Genomic DNA, 23,038 nt, shown 5'->3' with positions numbered 1-23,038 from the left:
CCTATTATGGGTGTGAGTGGGACCTCATGTCCAAGTTTTGTCTGAGGCCTCACAAAGCCTAGAGCCGCCTCTGGTACTGTATATCCTTATAGATGGGTTCATCTCCACTCCCACCAAGGGGGAGAGAAATATATTACTGCCTAGTCCAGCCTTTCTCAGCCAGGGTTCCTCCAAAGGGTTCTAGGCGTTCCTTGAGCAACTAATATCAATGATCTGAAAGGGGGGGGGGGCAGTCTTCCCTCCAATGATGATGTAAGAATGTCCTTCTCCACTGACCACTGATATAAGGTGTCCCTCTCACATTGGTCACCAATGTAAGGAACCACTACACTGATATAAGGGGGTTCTTCTCCCATTGGTCACCAATGTAATGGACCAATAAAGCGACAGAGTGAAGGGTGATGCTGCTCATACTATATGTAACCCTCATCTACATCATGGACATCTTCTTCAGCTTCTTAGTAAATAAAATAGGATAGAAATCTTCACAATCCTATAGAAGAGGTTGGGGGTCCTGAGTAGTCACAGATGGTTCGTTCAAGCCCTGTTGGATAACCTGCCTTCGAGTTCTCCTCAAGCCGACCCCCCATCGAACAGCATCCAGCCTGGTATCTCCTCAAAAGAGTTGGGGACCCAGTAAGTCACTGGGGCCCCTTTCAGCAACATGGAGCTCCGCGTAGAGTGCGACCCCAGCCTGGTAGGCCATCGCCGGGGTCCGTTGGATGCGCACACCCTGCAGGGTGCCGTACCTGGAACCCGGCGATGGCTTAACAGGCCGGGGTCGCATGCTACACAGAGCTCCATGTTGCTGAAAGGGGCCCCAGTGACTTACTGGGTCCCCAACTCTTTTGAGGAGATCCCAGGCTGGATGTCGTTCGATGGTGGGGTCGGCTTGAGGAGAACCTGGAGGCAGGTTATCCAACAGGGCTTGAACGAACCATCGGGGATCTGGTGACCGGGACATTGACAGGTACACTTCAACTGTCACCCGGTGACCCTTACTTAATCTACTGGGAGGATTCGCTCAATTTGTTCAGCTCATCTAAGTAATAGGCCTGTGGCAGAGGCCCATAGAGCCGGGTCTGTGGCAGAGGCCTGTTCCTCCCAGCAACCTAAAGTGACACTTCGGCTGCCAGGCTTGTGGCAGGAGTCTGTCCGGGGGCACTTCACCCACTCTGTCTAGAGTGGCGACGAACTCTAACTACTATTACTGTGCTGTTGAGAGCAGGATTGCTCCTTTCATATCCAGGCCTGATACTGCAAAGTTCTCTATCGCTTCATCAACCTTTTCTCTTTACCTCACGTTGATGTTGGCTATGTTGGGCCGAAAATAAAGCATTTGAAAACCTTCTTTTATTGACTGGACATTCGCTCACTACTCTACTCATCAACTACACCCCTAGACAACACTGAGAGGTAACTTAATATGCCGATCCCAACAACAACCAGCGGCTCCTGAGGGGGTAGCGCTACAGATGTAAAAAAACACATTTCGGAAATTAAAGCGGAGGTTCACCCTCAAATTTAACTTCATACGAATCATGTCTGCAGCCTTAATCCATACCTCTATTGTTGTCTTTTTTTCTCCGATCTGAAACCCCCCGTCATGTCCGTCCTCTTCCTCCGTAGTCACTGTGACGTCTTTTATCTCCAGCAGATGGTGATACACACATATATAGTGTGAAAACCTAGATTAACTCCTTCAGGGGCAAAACATTCCCCCACTTACGGGGCCGGAACATTCTCTTCATTTCAGTTTATACTAACAGATTATACGATAATACGGGTTGGGGGTTTTAGTTAGAGGTGGACTTATGATACTTGTTTTTGATTTTATAATCTTTATGGGGGAGGAAATAACAATTCCTGATGTCTGTGAAGGTTCAACACAAGGGATGTGTCTGGATGATGACTTTATCTTTGTAAGTATCAGGTGATGTCACTGTCTATTTCCCTATGTAGGAGTATTTAGAAGGACACAAGGATCTCTACAAGGACGTCATGATGGACAATCAGCCGCCCCTCACATCACCGGGTAAGAGGAGACTTTATTGTAAAGGAGAGAGCAGTACGGAGGCTCCACCTAGATCCCCCATCATCTGATAAACACATAGAAACAATGTATTCAGTCAGTGTGTGTGTTTCCTACAGATGGATCCAGTAATGGGAACCCACCAGAGAGATGTCCCCGTCCTCTGTATTCCCGGGATTCCACACAGGAAGGTCACACCATCCCCCACCATCATCAGGTAGATGAGGAACAATCACTGATAGTATCATTAGGATCTGTACATTATCTGCATTGTTACCATTCATGTCATTTTTATTCTATATTCAGAGTGTAAACCTGAGAGATCCTAAAGTTGAGGTTAAAGAAGAGATAAAAGAGGAGGATGATGAAAATGGGGTGATGAAGGAAGAACACACCATCCCCCACCATCATCAGGTAGAAGAGGAACAATTATTGGTGGTTATGATTTATACACAAACATGTTTAATATAATGAATGTTTTATTCTATATTCAGAGTGGAAACCTCGGGGATGATAATATTGATATTAAAGAGGAGGATGAGGAGTATGGAGGGATGGAGGAGTTTTCAGAAGGACACAAGGATATGATGGAGCCACCTAATACCAGAAACCCACCAGAGAGATGTCCCCGTCCTCTGTATTCCCGGGATTCCACACAGGAAGGTCACACCATCCCCCACTGTTACAAGGTCGGTGGGGCGGAGCATCTAGAACATGGACTGGTGGAGATGATGTGTGGATTTTGTATGTAAGTTTATATCTTACAGATGATATTCTCTCTCATTCTCTTGGTTTAGAGTGGAGATCCAATCGATATAGAATTTGAGGTGAAATCAGAAGAAGAAGAGACGTATGTGAGGGATGATCAGCAGTCTATGGAGGAGGATGGAATAACGGGGACATTTATAGAGGAGGACACTCCTACAGAGATCAGCACAGGTGGGTCATTAACACTAAATCCATTCCTCCACTGCTCACTGATTGGTCCAGAGTAGGGCGGGGACTGGGTGATATCAGCCTGTAATCCCCTGGTCACTTTCCTGAGCTGTGTTCCCCATCCTGTATTCCTGTATTTCTCTTGGATAATCTTCCTTCTCTGTGCTGCAGACACAATTTATGTCTCTAGACTGGATTTATGGAGATTCTGGGGTTCAGCTGGCAGCAAAATGTTGATTTTCACCATAGGGTTTGCTTGACCTAGACACTTGGGGTATGTACCTTGGGTCTTCTGCCCCATGCCCGGGTCTAGTGAGATCTCTGACAGAACAATTCTCCCGGGGTTACTTGCTCTGTTTTTTGCTGGCTGTGCCGGGTGGAGGGATATGTCTGTATAGTCTCAGACCCAAGTCACTGAGTGCAGTCTCAGGAGATGGGAGAGAGCGGTGTGGGATCTCTGCAACTTGTCTCCAGTAAACATTTCATCCGCCACTGATTACTGAATACCAATATCATGATTCCTAACCCATCACTATATACTCTATGTTGTACATTACATACTCCTGACTCCTGCACTATATAATCTTTGTTGTACATTACATACTCCTGACCCCTGCACTATATACTCTATGTTGTACATTACATACTCCTGACTCCTGCACTATATACTGTATATTGTACATTACATACTCCTGACCCCTGCACTATATACTCTATGTTGTACATTACGTACTCTTTATTATCTCTGAACAAGAACGGTTGGAGAGCCGGTTTAGGGCCAGGACACATTTGAGTAGATGTAATGACAATTGGCAGACTCCGAGACTTCTATAGGTAGACTGCTATACAGTGGAAGGCCTCCAGCAGGACACCACTTCTGTATAGGTAGGACCGCTGTCTCCTATGGTAACACATCTTGTTACAGTCACTAACAGTAGTTCTACATAACTCTTGGTAACACAGAATAGTTCTCTTCTTCTCACACAGTCTCTCACTGCAGACCTTCTCTCCCTGAGCTCCCGGTCTCTCACTAGTAGGGATGAGATTTATGTTCGGGTCGAACATGAGTTCCACTCGAACATTGGCTGTTCGCCCGTTCATCGAAAAACGAACATTGTGGGGCGTTTGCGCCAAATTCGAGCGCCACGTCACGCACCATAATGCACTGCGAGATCGCAGTGCATTGCTGTGTGATGATTGGCCAAAGCATGTACTATGACCCGCATACTTTGTCCAATCCTTTGTCCGATCATTTTTTGACTTTGTATGTTCTTCCCGACTTTGCTCTCAAAAGAATACAGGCGGGTAATTACATGCGTAAGTCAATCCCATTTCGAAAACTTAAGCCTGTGAACTGTGATGAATTCAAGAACTGTTATATTAAAACCGACAACGAGATTGAGGAGAATAAGCTTGTTGACGATCTCGAAGAAGGCGTTCCCCAATTAGAGAGTGCCTTGGACGATTTTGAATCTAGGCTCAAAAAATCATTGAACGAAGTGGCGCCCTTTCAGGTGGCTAACAACCGACCGAGATTACAGAAATCCCAACCGTGGTATTCATCTAGCCTCCTCCCTCTAAAAAAAAAGAGACGGTTCTTGGAGCGAAAATGGCTAAAATCTCAATGCAATCTGGACAAACAAGTCTACTGCATACATTGCAGAGGTTATGCCAAGGCAGTAAAAACGCTAAAAAGAACATATTATAATACCAAAATTAGCGTTGCCCCTAATCAAACGGGAGAACTGTTCGCCATAGTCCGGGAGATTTTTGAGCCAAAAAGATTCCACTCCAAGATTATGGCATCCCCACAACTGTGTAATGATATCCACCAGTCTTTCATTTCAAAAGTGGAGAAAATCCGTGCTCGATCCTCCTTAGCACCCCCCTGTGCAACATCAAAAGCCAAAACCACCCCGGAAAAACTACAGAAATTTCGCCTAGTGTCAGAGGAGGAAATCAGAGCCATCATCTCAAAACTGAAACCAACCAGTTATCCTGATGACCCCTGCCCTGCCTGGTTCATTCAGAAGCATGTAGACACTCTGGTTATTGACATCTGCAGAGTAATTAATTTGTCCCTCCGCTTGGGTATAGTGCCTTCTAGATTCAAGAAAGCAATCATACTCCCATTATTGAAAAAAGTGTGCCTGGAACCCACGATACTTACCAACTACCGCCCCATTTCTCTACTGCCTTTTCTATCTAAGGTCCTGGAGCAGGTTGTGTTTACCCAGCTGCAGGAGCAGTTTGAGTCTGTTCCATGACTGTCAGTCGGGATTTCGACCCGGTCGCGGTAAGGAGATGTCAGCCCTAGATATGAGGGAACGTCTGCTGTTTGTCCGCAATGCGGGGGGGTCCGCAGCCTTGGTGCTGCTGGACCTCTCTGCGGCGTTTGACACCATTGACCATTCTATCCTGCTCTCTAGAATGCAATCCTTATTTGGCTGTGAGGACGCAGTGTTAAATTGGATTAGATCCTTCCTGTCCGAAAGAACACACTCCATAAAAATGGAGTCGTACCGCTCAAATACCTAGTCATTGACCTGCGGGGTACCTCAGGGCTCTGCACTTTCTCCCTTATTCTTTAACTGCTACATGCGCCCACTTGCCGACCTCATTACCAGCTATGGTCTAGGCTGCCAGATCTATGCGGATGACACACAGTTCTTGGCAGACCTTGCAAGTTGACCTAATATGCCTGAGCAGCTGAATAAGGGATTATCTAACATCCAACAATGGATGGACTCAAACAGGCTAGACCTTAACGCCGACAAAACTGAGCTTTTGCTGATCGGGCCCACAGGCCAACTCTATCTTTTTACCTGCCTGGCCATCCTCGTTTGGCCCTGCCCCAACTCCAGCTAAGCAGGTAAAAAATCTGGGTATAATTTTTGATGCTGAACTAAGCTTCGTACCTCACGCAAAATATTGCATAAAATCAGCCAACTATCATCTGCAATTATTACGGAAAATTAAGAATCTCTTCACTCAGCACAACCGTATGATCTTAGTTCATGGACTTATCCACTCTAGGTTAGATTGTTCTAATGTTTTCTTTCTAGGGCTCCCACAGAAGTGGATAAAACGATTGCAGATTACACAGAATCATGCTGCAAGACTAGTCACAAACTGCCCAAGGCGGAATCGCATCTCTCCGGTGCTTAAGAATCTACACTGACTCCCGATAGCAAAACGGGTTGAGTTCAAGGCACTCTGTCTGGTGTTTCGGGCCTATTGGCAACTAGGTCCGATGTACTTATCGAATATGACACAACACTACTGTCCACCTAGAGAGCTTCGCTCGACTGACGCCCTGTTAGCAATTATTAAATCTAGTCGATCAGCTTCAAAAGGTGGCCGCCGGCTCCAAACAATGGGGAACTCTCTTTGGAACCAGCTCCCTCATCAGCTCCGAGCATCCTCCTCCTTGATGGCCTTCCGTAAGGGCTTGAAAACACTTCTTTTTTCACAAGCCTACAGATAGAGACTTGGCCTTCCAAGCCCTTAGCAGGACGCTGCCTTAATCCCAGGCTGCGGTCCATGGTCAGGGAGTAGGGATAGGCTTTTTGTGCCATGACACCCCCCCCCCCCTTCTTTTTATATTTCTTGTCTGTTCCCCTCTTTTACTTAGATGTCCTAGTTTCTTCTTTTTGCTCTTGGGAACTGGATACCCCCAGCTTGTTGGTAAGCGCTTAGACGCGAGTTTCACAACTCGCATTCGGCGCTCTATAAGTATTTATTCCAATCCAATCCCAGCGCCGTCAGCAAAGAGAGACATAATTGGCCAAAGGCAGGGTGCCTTTGGCCAATCATGGCTCAGGGGGACTAAGTCCACGCCCCACACTATATAAGGTCGCATGGACGTCGGCCCTGTGTAGTGTGTTGTTGGCGTGGACAGAGACAGAGTGTCATTTAGATTGAGCAGGCAGGTGATTCAGTTAGCTGCAGTGAATTTAATATAAATATATATATACACAGTCTCCTACACACATTATATATATATATATATATATATATATATATATATATATATGTATATTATACACTGCATCCAGTCTAGCCAAGACTATCTCCATTTTTTTCGGCGTTGAGCTATAACATGCAGAAGAGTTGGTGGAGTGGATAACAAAGCCTTCCTCATCCTCTGTCACCCAGGCTCAGAGTAGTTTGCCTGCCAATGCAGCTGCCACAGCGGCCTATTCCATTGGCTCAATGTCGTCAGTCAATCCTTCCCTAGCCCCACCATCATGCACAGAGGAGTCCCCCGAACTGTTCGACCACAGTGTCGGGTACATGCTGCAGGAGGATGCGCAGCATTTTGAAGGCTCTGATGATGGGACCCAGGTTGAGGAAGGGAGTAACGTGAGCCTAGAGAGAGGGGGGGCCAAGAAGGACAAGAAACTGGCAGTCATGTTCCCCCAGCTGCAGCATACTGCCAAGTTTGCTCCAGTGAGGAGGAGGGAGAGGATGAGGAGGTCACTGACTCTACTTGGGTGCCTGATAGAAGAGAGGAGGAGGAGGAACATCTCCAATGAGGCAGAATGCCCTCCAGGGGGCAGCTTAAGAGCAGCCACCCTATTGCATCACACTGCAGAGCTAAGCATGTGCAGGGCGCTGCTGACTCCCCGCGTATTTTGAAAAGTTCTTTGGTGTGGGCCTTTTTTGACACATGTGCAACAGATCGCACCATTGCTGTTTGCAACATTATGTCTGAAGCGTATCAAGCGTGGCCAAAACAGCAACCGCTTGGGCAACATGTACTTGACCAGACATATGACGACCTCCCATGCAGTCTGTTGGCAAGCGTACCTAAAAGACCCACATGAAAGAAGAAGGCGGACCTCTTCTTGCTCCTCATCAGCTGGGATCTCCAACCTCAGTATACCTTCAGTCCTCTCAGAAACCTGCACTGAGAGGAATGAAGGTGTAGAATTAGGTGTCCCAACATCCGATTGTAGCAGGCAATTTTCCCTACCCCTGTTGCTTAATCATAGAAAGAAATTTGGTCACAGCCATCCACATGCTCAGCGTCTGAATGCTAGCTTGGCTAAATTGCTAGCACTGCAACTGCTGCCTTTTCAGCTGGTAGACTCTGCCCCCTTCGTAAATTTGTGGAATGTGCGGTACCTCAGTGGCAGGTTCCCAAACGCCATTTCTTTTCACGGAAGACCATTCCGGCTCTCTACCAGCATGTGGAAGGCAATGTCTTGGCCTCGTTGGACAGAGCGAAAAATATGGAATAATGCCTGGATCAACCGATTATAAATACCTTACAAAGAGGTAGTATATATAAATCTACATATAGTTCAGTGCATCTATCCAAGTCTCATTCACATAGAATACTATGTCAATGCAGTTCTGATGGCCTAGAAAAATCTAGCAAAAAGTGAGAAAATAAAGTTCTCTCAAAGTAGACCAAAACAGACCACTATGGATGGTACAATGAACTTTAATCATAGAAAAACACACAGCAATAGTTCATCAAAAAGGGGTGACAGATGGATGGATTGGTTTACACAATTAAAAAATAAGACAACGTTGTCTAATTTGTTTAAAAACGGAAGAATCACAGCTGAGCCAGAGCTTGCACAATATGCAATTGAGCTACTGGTCTGTCCTGCATCCAACGCACATTCAGTGCTGCTGGAGGCTTTGTAACCGATCACAGAGTGCGCCTGTCCACAGACTCTGTTGATCGGCTCACCTTCATAAAAATGAATCAGTCTTGGATCTCCAGCTACCAAGCACCTGATGCTGATGTAACTGATTGATTTTTCTATGGATGTGGGATCCCTTGAAGACTGCCTATGCTGAGGGACTATCCTATTATGCTGAGTGACTATCCTATTCCTCCTCAATGTTCATGTTGATAGCTTCTAAGAATATTTTTGTTTCAGGGCACTACCACCGCCGCCTAAGGCCCAATTTTTCTGCCCCTGTTTACATGCCCCTGTTAATTACAATTTTTGATCTAATATTTCACAGCAGGGCCCCTTCCTGCACCCACCAAGAGTAACGGTGAGGGCTTACAGTGTTCTGGTACCACCAACACCTAAGGCACAATTTTCCCCTACTTTCATACATCCGACTTACAAACGACTCCTACTTACAAACAGAGGGAGACAACAGGAAGTGAGAGGAAATCTACCCCTAGGAAGGGAAATTCTCTCCTGTAAGAGTTGATATGGGAAAAAGGTGTCTCCTCTCCACTGATGCTTTATCACCAATCCTTGTTTCCCTAATAACCCCAAATTTTCTAAATCCAATTGTCATTGGGACAGAAAGTGAGGTGAAATCTTCTGCACACGGGGCACAGACAGCAAAACAAATGTTACAGGGGTGATAACCCTTCTCTATGTTTTCCAAAAAGCTTAAAAATTAATTTTTTGGGCTGGAGCTACACTTACAAAATGTACCAGTTCCAAATTACTAACAGATTCAACTTAAGAACAAACCTCCAGTCCCTGTCTTGTTTGTAACCCGGGGACCGCCTGTATACTGCTGTTCAGAGTATATAGAGCCTGCGGGCACTTTAGATTTTTCACGTTCGGGCGCCAAAAACTTTAATGGTGTTTGAATGTTCGCACAAACTTTCGGTCCATTCGCTTGTTCTGCCGCAAACCGAACCGGGAGGTGTTAGGCTCCTCCCTACTCACTGGACTTCCAGATTCAGTGGCCACTGAATCTCCTGAGCTCTTCTACAGCTAACCCGCTGTATATTCCTCAAGCGTCACCCCCGCTATCCTGCTGGACCCCTGGCTTGGCATTTACTAATGCTCCTCAAGCGTCACCCCCGCTATCCTGCTGGGCCCCTGGTTTGGCACTTACTGATGCTCCTCAAACGTCACCTCCGCTATCCTGCTGGACCCCTGGCTTGGCATTTACTGATGCTCCTCAAGCGTCACCCCCGCTATCCTGCTGGGCCCCTGGCTTGGCACTTAGTGAAGCTCCTCAAGCTTCACCCCTGCTATCCTGCTGGGCCCCTGGCTTGGCACCTGCTGAAGCTTTCCCACTTCTTCACTGTCCCAGGCTGGTAAGAAGATTGCTCTGGTACTGGCTCCAGCTTACTAACTGTAGTCTCCGGTAACAAGGTGGATGGTCCCTTAGTGGCGACAGCTTCCCCTCCACCTCCGACCACAACTGGTTCCCAGTTGGGCTGAATCTTTACTCTCAGTTGGAATCCAATCCTGCAGTCCCAACCCTGCGCTGCTTCTCTTGCTCCTGGATAGGCCTCAGGCTTCCGGCCTAAGAACCTGGGCGACATAACACACGTCCACCCAGACAGCTGTCCAGGTGGCACAGAACCTCGATCACCTGACTCCCCCCAAATAGGCTCTCCCAGCAGGCCAAGGGACCAAAGAAACCCCTGCCAATTGGCTGAGACACCCCATCCATTCATAATCCGACCTTGCTACACCCTTGTGTATCTAGTGCCACCTAGTGACAGAAGAGAAAAGGTGCAGCAATCCAAAGTTAGAGAGGAATCAGTAGATCTCCTAACAATAAGCAAGGATAAATACCACCTGGTGAACTCAATTTATTAGCCACCCTTTCTAAACACCAGGGTGCTACATGTTCATTACATACTCCTGACCCCTGCACTATATACTCTATGTTGTACATTACATACTCCTGACCCCTGCACTATATACTCTATGTCGTACATTACATACTCCTGACCCTCGTCCTATAATCCCCTCATCACTGTCACTCCTATAAAAGACAGTTCTCGTTGTTTCCTCACTCTCTGACTAAGGTCCATGAATAAAGAAATGAGCTGGTAGGAGATCAGAGGACCCATTTACTAGTTACCTTCAGGGGGGAATTGTAAGATCCTCAGAGACAAAGCTGCCTGATGTGGGTGGAGTCCTGGTTTAGGGGAACCAATCAGCTCATGTCTAGTAATAATCTTTGTATTTCTATTTTAGTAGATGGACGGGAGATGAGGAAAACCTCAGAGGATTGTCTCACTTTGTCTCCAGACTGTAAATTAGAAGATGAGGACATCACACAGTATAGTCCAGGAGAAAACCCGACTACCTCAAATGTCCATCCGGCACCACACAGTGTAGATGGACCATCGTATTTCTCTTATTCTGAGGAACCTCAGACTGTGCGGGACGGTGCCGCACCATCGTATTCCTCTTATCCTGAGGAACCTCAGACTGTGCGGGACGGTGCCGGACCATCGTATTCCTCTTATCCTGAGGAACTTCAGACTGTGCGGGACGGTGCCAGACCTTTGTATTCCTCTTATTCCAAAGAGCCACAGACTGTGCGGAACGGTGCCGGACCATCGTATTCCTCTTATCCTGAGGAACCTCAGACTGTGAGGAATGGTGCCGGACCATCGTATTCCTCTTATCCTGAGGAACCTCAGACTGTGAGGAATGGTGCCGGACCATCGTATTCCTCTTATCCTGAGGAACCTCAGACTGTGCGGGACGGTGCTGTCTTTCCAACACATAAGAGGTTTCCATGTCCTGAGTGCGGAAAATGTTTTTCAATGAACTCCCAGCTTTCCACTCACCAGAGATCTCACACGGGGGAGAAGACTTTTTCCTGTTCTGAGTGCGGGAAATGTTTTTCAGACAAGTCCCATCTTTCCACACATCAGAGATCACACACGGGTGAGAAGCCTTTTTCCTGTTCTGAGTGCGGGAAATGTTTTTCAGTGAAGTCCAGTCTTTCCACACATCAGAGATCTCACACGGGGGAGAAGCCTTTTTCCTGTTCTGAGTGTGGGAAATGTTTTTCAGTGAAGTCCCATCTTTCCGAACATCAGAGATCTCACACAGGGGAGAAGCCTTTTTCCTGTTCTGAGTGCGGAAAATGTTTTTCAGTGAAGTCCAATCTTTCCATACATCAGAGATCTCACACGGGGGAGAAGCCTTTTTCCTGTTCTGAGTGTGGGAAATGTTTTTCAGAGAAGTCCAGTCTTTCCAACCATCAGAGATTGCACACGGGGGAGAAGCCTTTTTCCTGTCCTGAGTGTGGAAAATGTTTTTCAGTGAAGTCCCGTCTTTCCACACATCAGAGATCTCACACGGGGGAGAAGCCTTTTTCCTGTTCTAAGTGCGGAAAATGTTTTTCAGTGAAGTCCAGTCTTTCCACACATCAGAGATCTCACACAGGTGAGAAGCCTTTTTCCTGTTCTGAGTGCGGAAAATGTTTTTTAATGAAGTCCAGTCTTTCCACACATCAGAGATCTCACACGGGGGAGAAGCCTTTTTCCTGTTCTGAGTGTGGGAAATGTTTTTCAGAGAAGTCCAGTCTTTCCAAACATCAGAGATTGCACACGGGGGAGAAGCCTTTTTCCTGTCCTGAGTGTGGAAAATGTTTTTCAGTGAAGTCCCGTCTTTCCACACATCAGAGATTGCACACGGGGGAGAAGCCTTTTTCCTGTTCTAAGTGCGGAAAATGTTTTTTAATGAAGTCCAGTCTTTCCACACATCAGAGATCTCACACAGGTGAGAAGCCTTTTTCCTGTTCTGAGTGCGGAAAATGTTTTTCAGTGAAGTCCAGTCTTTCCACACATCAGAGATCTCACACGGGGAAGAAGCCTTTTTCCTGTTCTAAGTGCGGAAAATGTTTTTCAGAGAAGTCCAGTCTTTCCAAACATCAGAGATTGCACACAGGGGAGAAGCCTTTTTCCTGTTCTGAGTGCGGTAAATGTTTTTCGGTGAAATCCCATCTTTCCACACATCAGAGATCTCACACGGGGGCGAAGCCTTTTTCCTGTCCTGAGTGCGGGAAATGTTTTTCACAGACATCCAGTCTTTCCATACATCAGAGATCTCACACGGGGGAGAAGCCTTTTTCCTGTTCTGAGTGCGGGAAATGTTTTTCAGAGAAGTCCAGTCTTTCCAAACATCAGAGATCTCACACGGGGGAGAAACCTTTTTCCTGTTCTGAGTGCGGGAAATGTTTTATAAGGAAGTCCCATCTTTCCAGACATCAGAGATCTCACACGGGGGAGAAACCTTTTTCCTGTTCTGAGTGCGGGAAATGTTTTATAAGGAAGTCTCATCTTTCCGCACATAAGAGATCTCACACAGGGGAGAAGCCTTTTTCCTGTTCTGAGTGCGGAAAATGTTTTTCAGTGAAGTCCCATCTTTCCAGACATCAGAGAACTCACACGAGGGAGAAGCCGTATTCCTGTCCTGAGTGAGGGAAATGTTCCTCACTGAAGTCCTGTCTTCCTGTACATCAGGGGTCCCACACAACCCTTGAGGTGTATTAGTGAGTGCGGGAAATGTCTTGTATGTGAATGTTGCTGGACATGTGGGGAAGAAGCACACCCTGATATACGGGTGAAACTCGAAAAATTTGAATATGGTGCAAAAGTTCATTTATTTCACTAATGCAACTTAAAAGGCGAGACCAATATATGAGAGAGACTCATTACATGCAAAGCAAGAGGGTTCAAGCCGTGATTTGTCATCATTGTGATGATTGTGGCTTCCAGCTCATGAAAACCCCAAATCCACAATCTCAGAAAATTCCAATATTCCATGCAATCAATAAAACACGGATTGTACAGAGAAGGATATCGCACCTCTGAAAAGTAGAAGCTGCGTATTAATTGTGTGAAAATAGTGCAGCGCTGCGTATCTATAAATCTTATAGAAACAAATAATTATACATTCCATAAAACTATTTATGAAAAAAGAAATAAATGATAAAAAAACAGTTCATATGGAGGTTTCCAAAGCTGTCACCGCTGTGAAAAATCCGATTTAAATGGATCCAATATTCAGTGCGCACCCCCACCTGCTAAAATGCATGCTCACCTCAAGGGTGAGTATAAAACTCATAGACAGATCACTCCTCGTGTCCGATCACGATCCGTCCACTTCACCAATGGTAGTAATTCCTACAGTCTCCAGACTGCACCTCTGTGTGGGGAATCAACGTATAAATTGTCTCCAAACACCACCTTCCTCCATTCACTTATTAATAATCAATTCCACTTCTATATCCCGGGGGGAAGGACATGAAAGAAAAAACACAAGTACCATAGTGCTCTCTGCTTCTGAATTTATTATAAAAGCCCCCCCCCTAAAAAGTTACACTTACAATAAAAACAGCAAGTATCAGATCACCAGCTCACTCACCGCCGATCGACATTCACATTAGATTTTATTAATGATTGTAATATGTTTATAAAGTGATATAAGCTCATGAAATGTGGGAGGGGTAACTCGGCTCGTTGGTCTAGGGGTACGATTCTCGCTCGGGGTGCGAGAGGTCCCGTGTTCAAATCCTGGACAAGCCGTAGTTTTATATATTATTATTATTTTTTAGGATCGGTGTACAATTGATTTTTCATATATGTGATTGATTCATACATATTTATGTTTTCTATAATCATTTTTAATGAATGGACAACGAGGTCCTAATAAAGATAGAATTTGTCCCGGTAGATAAAGATATACATAGGAACATCTTTTCATTTTATTTTACACTTGTTTTTTTATTGTATGTATATTGCGATGGAGGTGATCACCCTGTGGCACTGCTGAGGTGTTATGGAAGACATGTCTCTCATCTTTCTCTTGGCAATGCCCCATAGATTCTCTATCATAGATTCTCTATGGGGTTCAGGTCAGGCGAGTTTGTTGGCCAATCAAGCACAGTAATCCCATGGTCATGTGACCAGGTTTTGGTGCTTTTGGCAGTGTGGGGGAGGTGCCAAGTCCTGCTGGAAAATGAAGTCCGCATCCCCATAGAGCTCGTCTGCGGAAGGAAGCATGAAGTGCTCCAAAATCTCCTGGTAGACGGCTGCGGTGACCCCGGACTTAATGAACCTCAGAGACCAGCAGGTGACACGGCTCCCCAAATCATCACAGACTGCGGGAACTTCATACTGGAACTTAAAGCATCTTGCAGTGTGTGCCTCTCCATTCTTCATTCATACTCCGGGCTCCTTGGTTTCCTCCATTCTTCCTCCATACGCCGGCTCCTTGGTTTCCTCCATTCTTCCTCCATACGCGCCGGCTCCTTGGTTTCCTCCATTCTTCCTCCATACTCTGGCTCCTTGGTTTCCTCCATTCTTCCTCCAGACTCCGGATCCTTGGTTTCCTCCATTCTTCCTCCAGACTCCGGCTCTTTGGTTTCCTCCATTATTACTCCATACTCCGGCTCCTTGGTTTCCTCCAGACTCCGGCTCCTTGGTTTCCTCCATTCTTCCTCCAGACTCCGGCTCCTTGGTTTCCTCCATTATTCCTCCAGACTCCGGCTCCTTGGTTTCCTCCATTATTCCTCCAGACTCCGGCTCCTTGGTTTCCTCCATTCTTCCTCCAGATTCCGGCTCCTTGGTTTCCTCCATACTCTGGCTCCTTAGTTTCCTCCAAACTCTGGCTCCTTAGTTTCCTCCATTCTTCCTCCAGACTCCGGCTCCTTGGTTTCCTCCAGAATCCGGCTCCTTAGTTTCCTCCATTCTTCTTCCATACTCCGGCTCCTTGGTTTCCTCCAGACTCCGGCTCCTTGGTTTCCAAATGAGATACAAAATTTTCTCTCATCAGAAAAGAGGACTTTGGACCGCTGAGCACCAGACCAGGTGTGTTTTTCTTTAGCCCAGGTAAGACTCTTCTGACGTTGTCTGTTGGTCAGGAGTGGGGTGACAAGAGGAATACGACATTTGAAGCCTATGTCCAGGACCCGTCTGTGTGTGGTGCTCTTGATGCTCTGACTCCAGCCTCAGTCCAGTCCTTGTGAAAGTCCAACACTTCTGAATGTCCTTTTCCTGACAATCCTCTCCAGGCTGCGCTCATCCCTGCTGCTTGTGCACCTTTTTCTTCCAAACTTTTCACTTCCACAGAACTTTCTATTAATGTGCTTTGATACAGCACTTTGGGAACATCCAACTTCTTTTGCAATTACCTTTTTTGAGGCTTTCCCTCCTTATGGAGGGTGTCAATGATGGTTTTCTGCACAACTGTCAGGTCAGCAGTCTTTCCCATGATTGTGATTCCTACTGAACCAGACTGAGAGACCATTTAAAGGCTCAGGAACCCTTTGCAGGTGTTATGTCTTAATTATCTGATTAGAGGAGGACACTTTACGCCGAGAATATTCCACCTTTTCACAATATTGGAATTTTCTGAGATTGTGGATTTGGGGTTTTCATGAGCTGGAAGCCACAATCCTCACAATGATGACAAATCACGGCTTGAACCCTCTTGCTTTGCATGTAATGAGTCTCTGTCATATATTACTTTCACCTCTTAAGTTGTATTAGTGAAATAAATGAACTTTTGCACAATATTCTAATTTTTCGAGTTTCACCCGTACACCTCAGATATACTCCATGGCTGATCTTCATCATGTAAGAAACAGTTCATAAGGAGATCAGAGATCACCAAAGATATGGATGAAGTGTTGTACCGTGTTGGCCATTGATAGCAGGAGAAAAATAAAAATGGAGTCATTCCCTCTCATTGGCTGAGTACATTTTGTGGTGGAAGATTTCACAGACATTTAGGGATCTATTATAAAACAAATTGTAGAAGGAATGTGACACGCGTTCCTCCAATCATGACAAATATTGGATCATCGGCTCCATCTAGGGGCAAAAATCTGCCCCTGTGGTTTCAATACCGACCATTGACGTAAAACAGAAAATACCACATTTGGCCATTAGATGGCGCTAAGTACCATAGAAATGATCTCCATCTAGTGGCCAAATGCAATCATTTCTATTGTAAATGAATGGAAACCGTTCGATCAGCACAGCAAATATCCTAATAACATTCATCTTTCCCCCATTCACACAGAAGGAATGTACATGGACTTTCCCCGGGGGAATTGCTATGCACATATTTTATGACTAGACCCCTAAATGTCAGGAGAGGTTTATATAAAGATGGGAAGTATGTAGCAGATAAATGAATAGACCTCCTAGCAATGTTATTACCAGGCTGCAGCTAGGGGAAGCTCTAATGTGTGAGCACAGCAGAGTGATCCCATCTAGCTCACATTAACCCTTTCACTGTCAGATGTTTTTGCACATTTTGGGTCTGAAGATTAGATAAAACCCCCAAACATATATTATCTGATAGCAGAGGCCCTGGAGAATAAAATGGTGGTGATTGTTAAGGTGTTCCTCGTACACAAATTCCCCCTTAATATCCGGGTTTATTTTCTCCTTTTCCCCCATTTTCTATGGTGTGATCTTTTCTACAATACTTTGTTATAATAAGGGAACACGTTGTGTATTGTATTGTATGACCCCGCCTCCACATTCCAGACAAGTCATTTTCCTGACCAATCGCATTTCTACCTTTTTACTATTTCCTGATTCTATGACTGTAATCTGTTTAAAAGTAAAAATTATAATAAAAAAATGTATTGAAGAGAAAAAAAAGTTGTGTGTGTCGGTGGAATGAGAAGAATTGCTGGTTGTCACCTGTCACAGCCGTCACACCTGGTTTCCCGGCCAATGCACCAGATAAATGTTGCAGCAAAACGGCTCTTTGAGTTCTGGGAAACCAGGAATGGACTCCGGACACGGACTCCAGGAAAACAAACCTTTTATTTCACCAGGGAAAGGAGCGACTCACGCCAGGATGCCAAGTGGCCTCTTCTAGGCGTTTACAACATATAGATTTCCTCTTGTATAGACATTCCTTGGAACTTCGTAAAACATCTAAAAGCTTGTTAGCGAGTGACATCTGCGGCTTCTCCGTTATCTGTCTAATTTATCATCTACTAAGCTGTAGACGTGTGCACTGACCAAACATTTCTTTGTTTTCCTTTCATTTGTTTCTTCGTTTTTCAGGTCATTAGTTATGATCGACATTCATTCATTTAGAATAAATTAGAAAACCCGGGAATTTAAAATTAGAAAATCTGAAATAATTAACTAATAATAACTAACATATTATCGGTATTGGAAATTTCCTTTCTAATTTGGCTGTTAGTGAACGTAATGAATACAAATTTATCCGAAGTTACGAATTATCCAACATAATGAATGCCGCATCTAAATGAATGGAACGTAAAGAATTAATAATAATAACAATTTTTTTTTATTTATTTCTGTAAAAAAATTGGGTAAATGAGAACGTTTTCTCCGGGTTCACACTGGTCCGACATTGGGAGCTCATGTCGCATGACGTGTGAAAATCAATGTTTCCCTATGGGAGCCGTCTTAAAGCGGGAGTTCACCCATTAATCTATTTTTTCAAACAATCCCCTTAGATTCCTGCTCGGCTATTTGTTTTAAAATATGAGCAGTACTTACCGTTTTCGAGATGCATCTTCTCCGTCACTTCCGGGTATGGGTCTTCGGGAGCGGGCGTTCCTTCTTGATTGACAGTCTTCCGAGAGGCTTCCGACGGTCGCATCCATCGCGTCACTAGTAGCCGAAAAGAAGCCGAACGTCGGTGCGGCTCTATACTGCGCCTGCGCACCGACGTTCGGCTTCTTTCGGAAAATCGTGACGCGATGGATGCGACCGTCGGAAGCCTCTCGGAAGACTGTCAATCAAGAAGGAACGCCCACTCCCGCAGCCCATACCCGGAAGCGGCGGAGAGGATGCATCTCGTAAACCGTAAGTACAGCTCATATTTTAAAACAACTAGCCGATTCCCCTAGACAAAACAAGCATCAATCTAAGGGGAAAAAGTATATTGGACGGGTGAACCTCCGCTTTAACTGGTCCGACACAAGTCGGTCCGACTTTGAAAATGCTCCCTGTACTACTTTGGTCCGACTTTGATCCTACTTCAGCCCATTGAATATCATTGAAGTCGGATTAAAGTAGGATCCTTGTCCTTACCATCTGACCTTTGACATCCGACATGTGATTACAGCAGCAGTAAAAGAACTCTATCTCACTCTGGGATTGTTTTGATTGGTCAAAGAACAAGTCAGGCTATCACAAAGTCGGATCAAAGTAGTATCCTGTTCATGAAAGTCGGATGGATGTAGGACCAATGTAGGACCGATGTCGCAGAGCAAAGTAGGATGAAAGTCGTACTACTGTCGCGTAGTATAGTGTGAACCCAGCCTCACTGATGGGCACTGATATGGCGGCACGGATGAGGTGGAAGTAATAGGCGACACTGAGGGGGAACTGAAAGGCTGCACTGATGGGTGGCACTGATATGCATCACTGATGGCAGGCATTGCTGATGGTCACTGATTGTCATATCCCTGGTGGTTCAGGGTAGCATACCTGGTGGATAGGGATGAGCCGAACACCCCCCGGTTCGGTTCGCATCAGAACCTTTGAACGGACCGACCGTTCGGGCAAACTTTAAAACCCTATTGAAGTCTATGGGACTCAAACTTTCGAAATAAAGTGTTCATTTTAACGGCTAATATGCAAGTTATTGTCCTAAAAAGTGTTTGGGGACCCGGGTCCTGCCCCAGGGGACATGTATCAATGCAAAAAAAGTTTTAAAAACAGCCGTTTTTTTCAGGAGCAGCGATTTTAATGATGCTTAAAGTGAAAAAAAAAAAGTGAAATATTCCTTTAAATATCGTACCTGCTGGGTGTCTATAGTATGCCTGTGAAGTGGCACGTGTTTAGAACTGTCCCTGCACAAAATGAGATTACTATAAGAAAAAAGCAATTAAAAACTGCTTGCTGCTTTAATGTAATGTCTGGTCCCTGCAATATGGATGAAAATCATTGAGAAAAATAACATGGGTTCCCCACCCCTCCCCCATCACCAGCCCCTTTGGGTCTTGTATGGATATTAAGAGGAACCCCGTACACAACTTAAAAAAAGGAAAGGCGTTATCTTGTGAAAAAAAAAGTAAGGCGTGGGGCCCCCAGGCCCTATATACTCTGAACAGCAGTATACATTAGGTGCACACTGTGCAGAGGACATAAAAACAAAATACTGCAGCTCCTTGCCTATATTTGTATGAGAACACCAGCAATTGTATTCAGGTAAGCTTTAGGTGCACACTGTGCAGAGGACACAGTACACTAAGTGAAAATACTGCAGCTTGCGCAATTTCCTGCCTGCTTGTCAGTATATTAGGAAGAGAATACAGGAACGGATCTAGCTAAACTGAATACAGTGTATAAATATATATACAACACCTGGGACGCATATATATCCCCTACACACTGTAATTGCAGCTAACTGACTCGCCAGCCTGCCTGCTCTATCTAACTCAATTGAAATGACACTGGCCCAGATTCAGTAAGCAATTGCGCCTGCGTAACCATAGGTTACGCAGCGCAATTGCTGACTTGCGCCGGCGTAACAAGTTCTCCTGATTCAGAGAACTCGTTACGCCGACTGCAGCCTAAAATCTGCGTGGCATAAGGCTCTTATGCCACGCAGATTTTAGGCTGCATTCTTGCGTTGACCACTAGGGGGCGCTCCCATTGTGGTCAGCGTATAGTATGCAAATTGCATACTTACGCCGATTCACAATGTTGCGCGGGCCCTGCGTACGCAAGGTACGGAATTTCCGTACGGCATCTTTAGCGTAAGGCTGCCCCTTCTAATAGTAGGGGCAGCCAATGCTAAAGTATAGCCGCTGTTCCCGCGACGTGAAATCTGAATTTCACGTCGTTTGCGTAAGTGATTCGTGAATGGCGCTGGACGCTATTCACGCTCACTTTGAAGCAAATGACGTCCTTGCGACGTCATTTGCCGCAATGCACGTCGGGAAAGTTTCCCGACGGAGCACGCGCTCTACGCTCGGCGCGGGAGCGCGCCTAATTTAAATGATTCCCGCCCCCGGCGGGATCATTTACATTGTGCGCGCTTACGCCGGGCAATTTTGCCGGCACGCCCTCGCAATTTACGGAGCTACTGCTCCGTGAATCGAGGGCAGCGCAAAATATTTGCGTGGGCGCCGGGCAAAATCGTTGCCCTGCGCCTCCGCAAATATAGCGCAGATCTCTTTGAATCTGGGCCACTGTCTCTCTCTCTCTGTCTGTCTTTCACCAACGCCGCAATACATTACACAAGGCTGACTTTTGAGGCGGCCTTATATAGTGTGGGGCGTGTACTAAATCCCCTGAGGTATAATTGGCCAAAGCTACCCTGACTTTGGCCAATTACGGCACTCTGTAGAGACGGCGCTTTGATTGGTCATAGTGCATGCTTGGCCAATCATTAGCCAATGTTTGGCGCGAACAGCCCATAACGTTCGCAATTCGACAAACTGTCGAACATACGATGAGTTCATGAGAACACAAAGTTCATCCCTACTGGTGGGCATCCCTGGTGATCCTGGCAGCATCCATGGTGGTCATGGTTGGGCATCTGCAGGGGGGCTGGGCTGATAAACAATCGGCACAGACCCCCCCCCCTGTCAGGAGAGCAGCTGATCGGCTCTCCTCTACTCTTGTCTGTCAGATGCGAATGAGGAAAAGTCGATAAATGACACTTTCTGTTTATGCTGTGATCAGCTGTGATTGGACACAGCTGATCACATGGTAAAGAGCCTCCGTCAGAGGCTCTTTTCGGAGGTCGGTGTTGCGGTGTGTCAGACTGACATACCACAACAGAGATCGCACCCTAGGGCGCATAATCGCGGCTTATCCTGTTGGACATCATATGACACCCAGTCAGGATAACTGAACCACTTCCCGGCCGTCATTTTGCTATAGGCCGAGTGGGAAGTGGTTAAAAGTCTTCACAGGTCATCAGATTAAAGGTAACCCTGAATAATGGGCCTAGAGTGCAGTGATCAGGAGTATATCATATACAGGGGTCAGGAGTATATCATATACAGAGGTCAGGAGTATATCATATACAGGGGTCAGGAGTATATCATATACAGGGGTCAGGAGTATATCATATACAGAGGTCAGGAGTATATCATATACAGAGGTCAGGAGTATCAGGTATACAGTGATCAGGAGTATATCATATACACTTACAGTGATCAGGAGTATATCATATACAGTGGTCAGGAGTATATCATATACAGGGGTCAGGAGTATATCATATACACTTACAGTGATCAGGAGTATATCATATACAGAGGTCAGGAGTATATCATATACAGTGATCAGGAGTATATCATATACAGTGGTCAGGAGTATATCATATACAGGGGTCAGGAGTATATCATATACAGTGGTCAGGAGTATATCATATACAGGGGTCAGGAGTATATCATATACAGGGGTCAGGAGTATATCATATACAGGGGTCAGGAGTATATCATATACACTTACAGTGATCAGGAGTATATCATATACAGAGGTCAGGAGTATATCATATACAGTGATCAGGAGTATATCATATACAGTGGTCAGGAGTATATCGTATACAGTGATCAGGAGTATATCATATACAGTGGTCAGGAGTATATCATATACAGAGGTCAGGAGTATATCATATACAGGGGTCAGGAGTATATCATATACAGTGATCAGGAGTATATCATATACAGTGGTCAGGAGTATATCATATACAGGGGTCAGGAGTATATCATATACAGTGATCAGGAGTATATCATATACAGGGGTCAGGAGTATATCATATACAGAGGTCAGGAGTATATCATATACAGAGGTCAGGAGTATATCATATACAGAGGTCAGGAGTATATCATATACAGAGGTCAGGAGTATATCATATACAGGGGTCAGGAGTATATCATATACAGTGATCAGGAGTATATCATATACAGTGGTCAGGAGTATATCATATACAGGGGTCAGGAGTATATCATATACAGGGGTCAGGAGTATATCATATACACTTACAGTGATCAGGAGTATATCATATACAGGGGTCAGGAGTATATCATATACAGGGGTCAGGAGTATATCATATACAGGGGTCAGGAGTATATCATATACAGTGGTCAGGAGTATATCATATACAGGGGTCAGGAGTATATCATATACAGTGATCAGGAGTATATCATATACAGTGGTCAGGAGTATATCATATACAGGGGTCAGGAGTATATCATATACAGGGGTCAGGAGTATATCATATACACTTACAGTGATCAGGAGTATATCATATACAGAGGTCAGGAGTATATCATATACAGTGATCAGGAGTATATCATATACAGTGGTCAGGAGTATATCATATACAGGGGTCAGGAGTATATCATATACAGGGG

General features: G+C 45.4%; 1 protein-coding gene across 1 annotated transcript in view; it reads left to right on the top strand.

Moving 5' to 3' along the window:
• The window catches only part of LOC120910649, a 176,483-nt gene that overhangs the window by 19,934 nt on the left and 133,511 nt on the right, over positions 1–23,038 (top strand). The window contains exons 3-4 of the mRNA XM_040322403.1: positions 4,263–5,034; positions 11,427–13,123. Coding sequence (XP_040178337.1) covers positions 4,263–5,034; positions 11,427–13,123 — 2,469 coding nt within the window. The remainder of the gene's footprint in view (positions 1–4,262; positions 5,035–11,426; positions 13,124–23,038) is intronic.

Source organism: Rana temporaria, chromosome 8 (assembly GCF_905171775.1).
Source record: "Rana temporaria chromosome 8, aRanTem1.1, whole genome shotgun sequence".
NCBI classification, from domain to species: Eukaryota; Metazoa; Chordata; class Amphibia; order Anura; family Ranidae; genus Rana; species Rana temporaria.
This window is presented reverse-complemented; position numbering and strand designations above follow the sequence as displayed.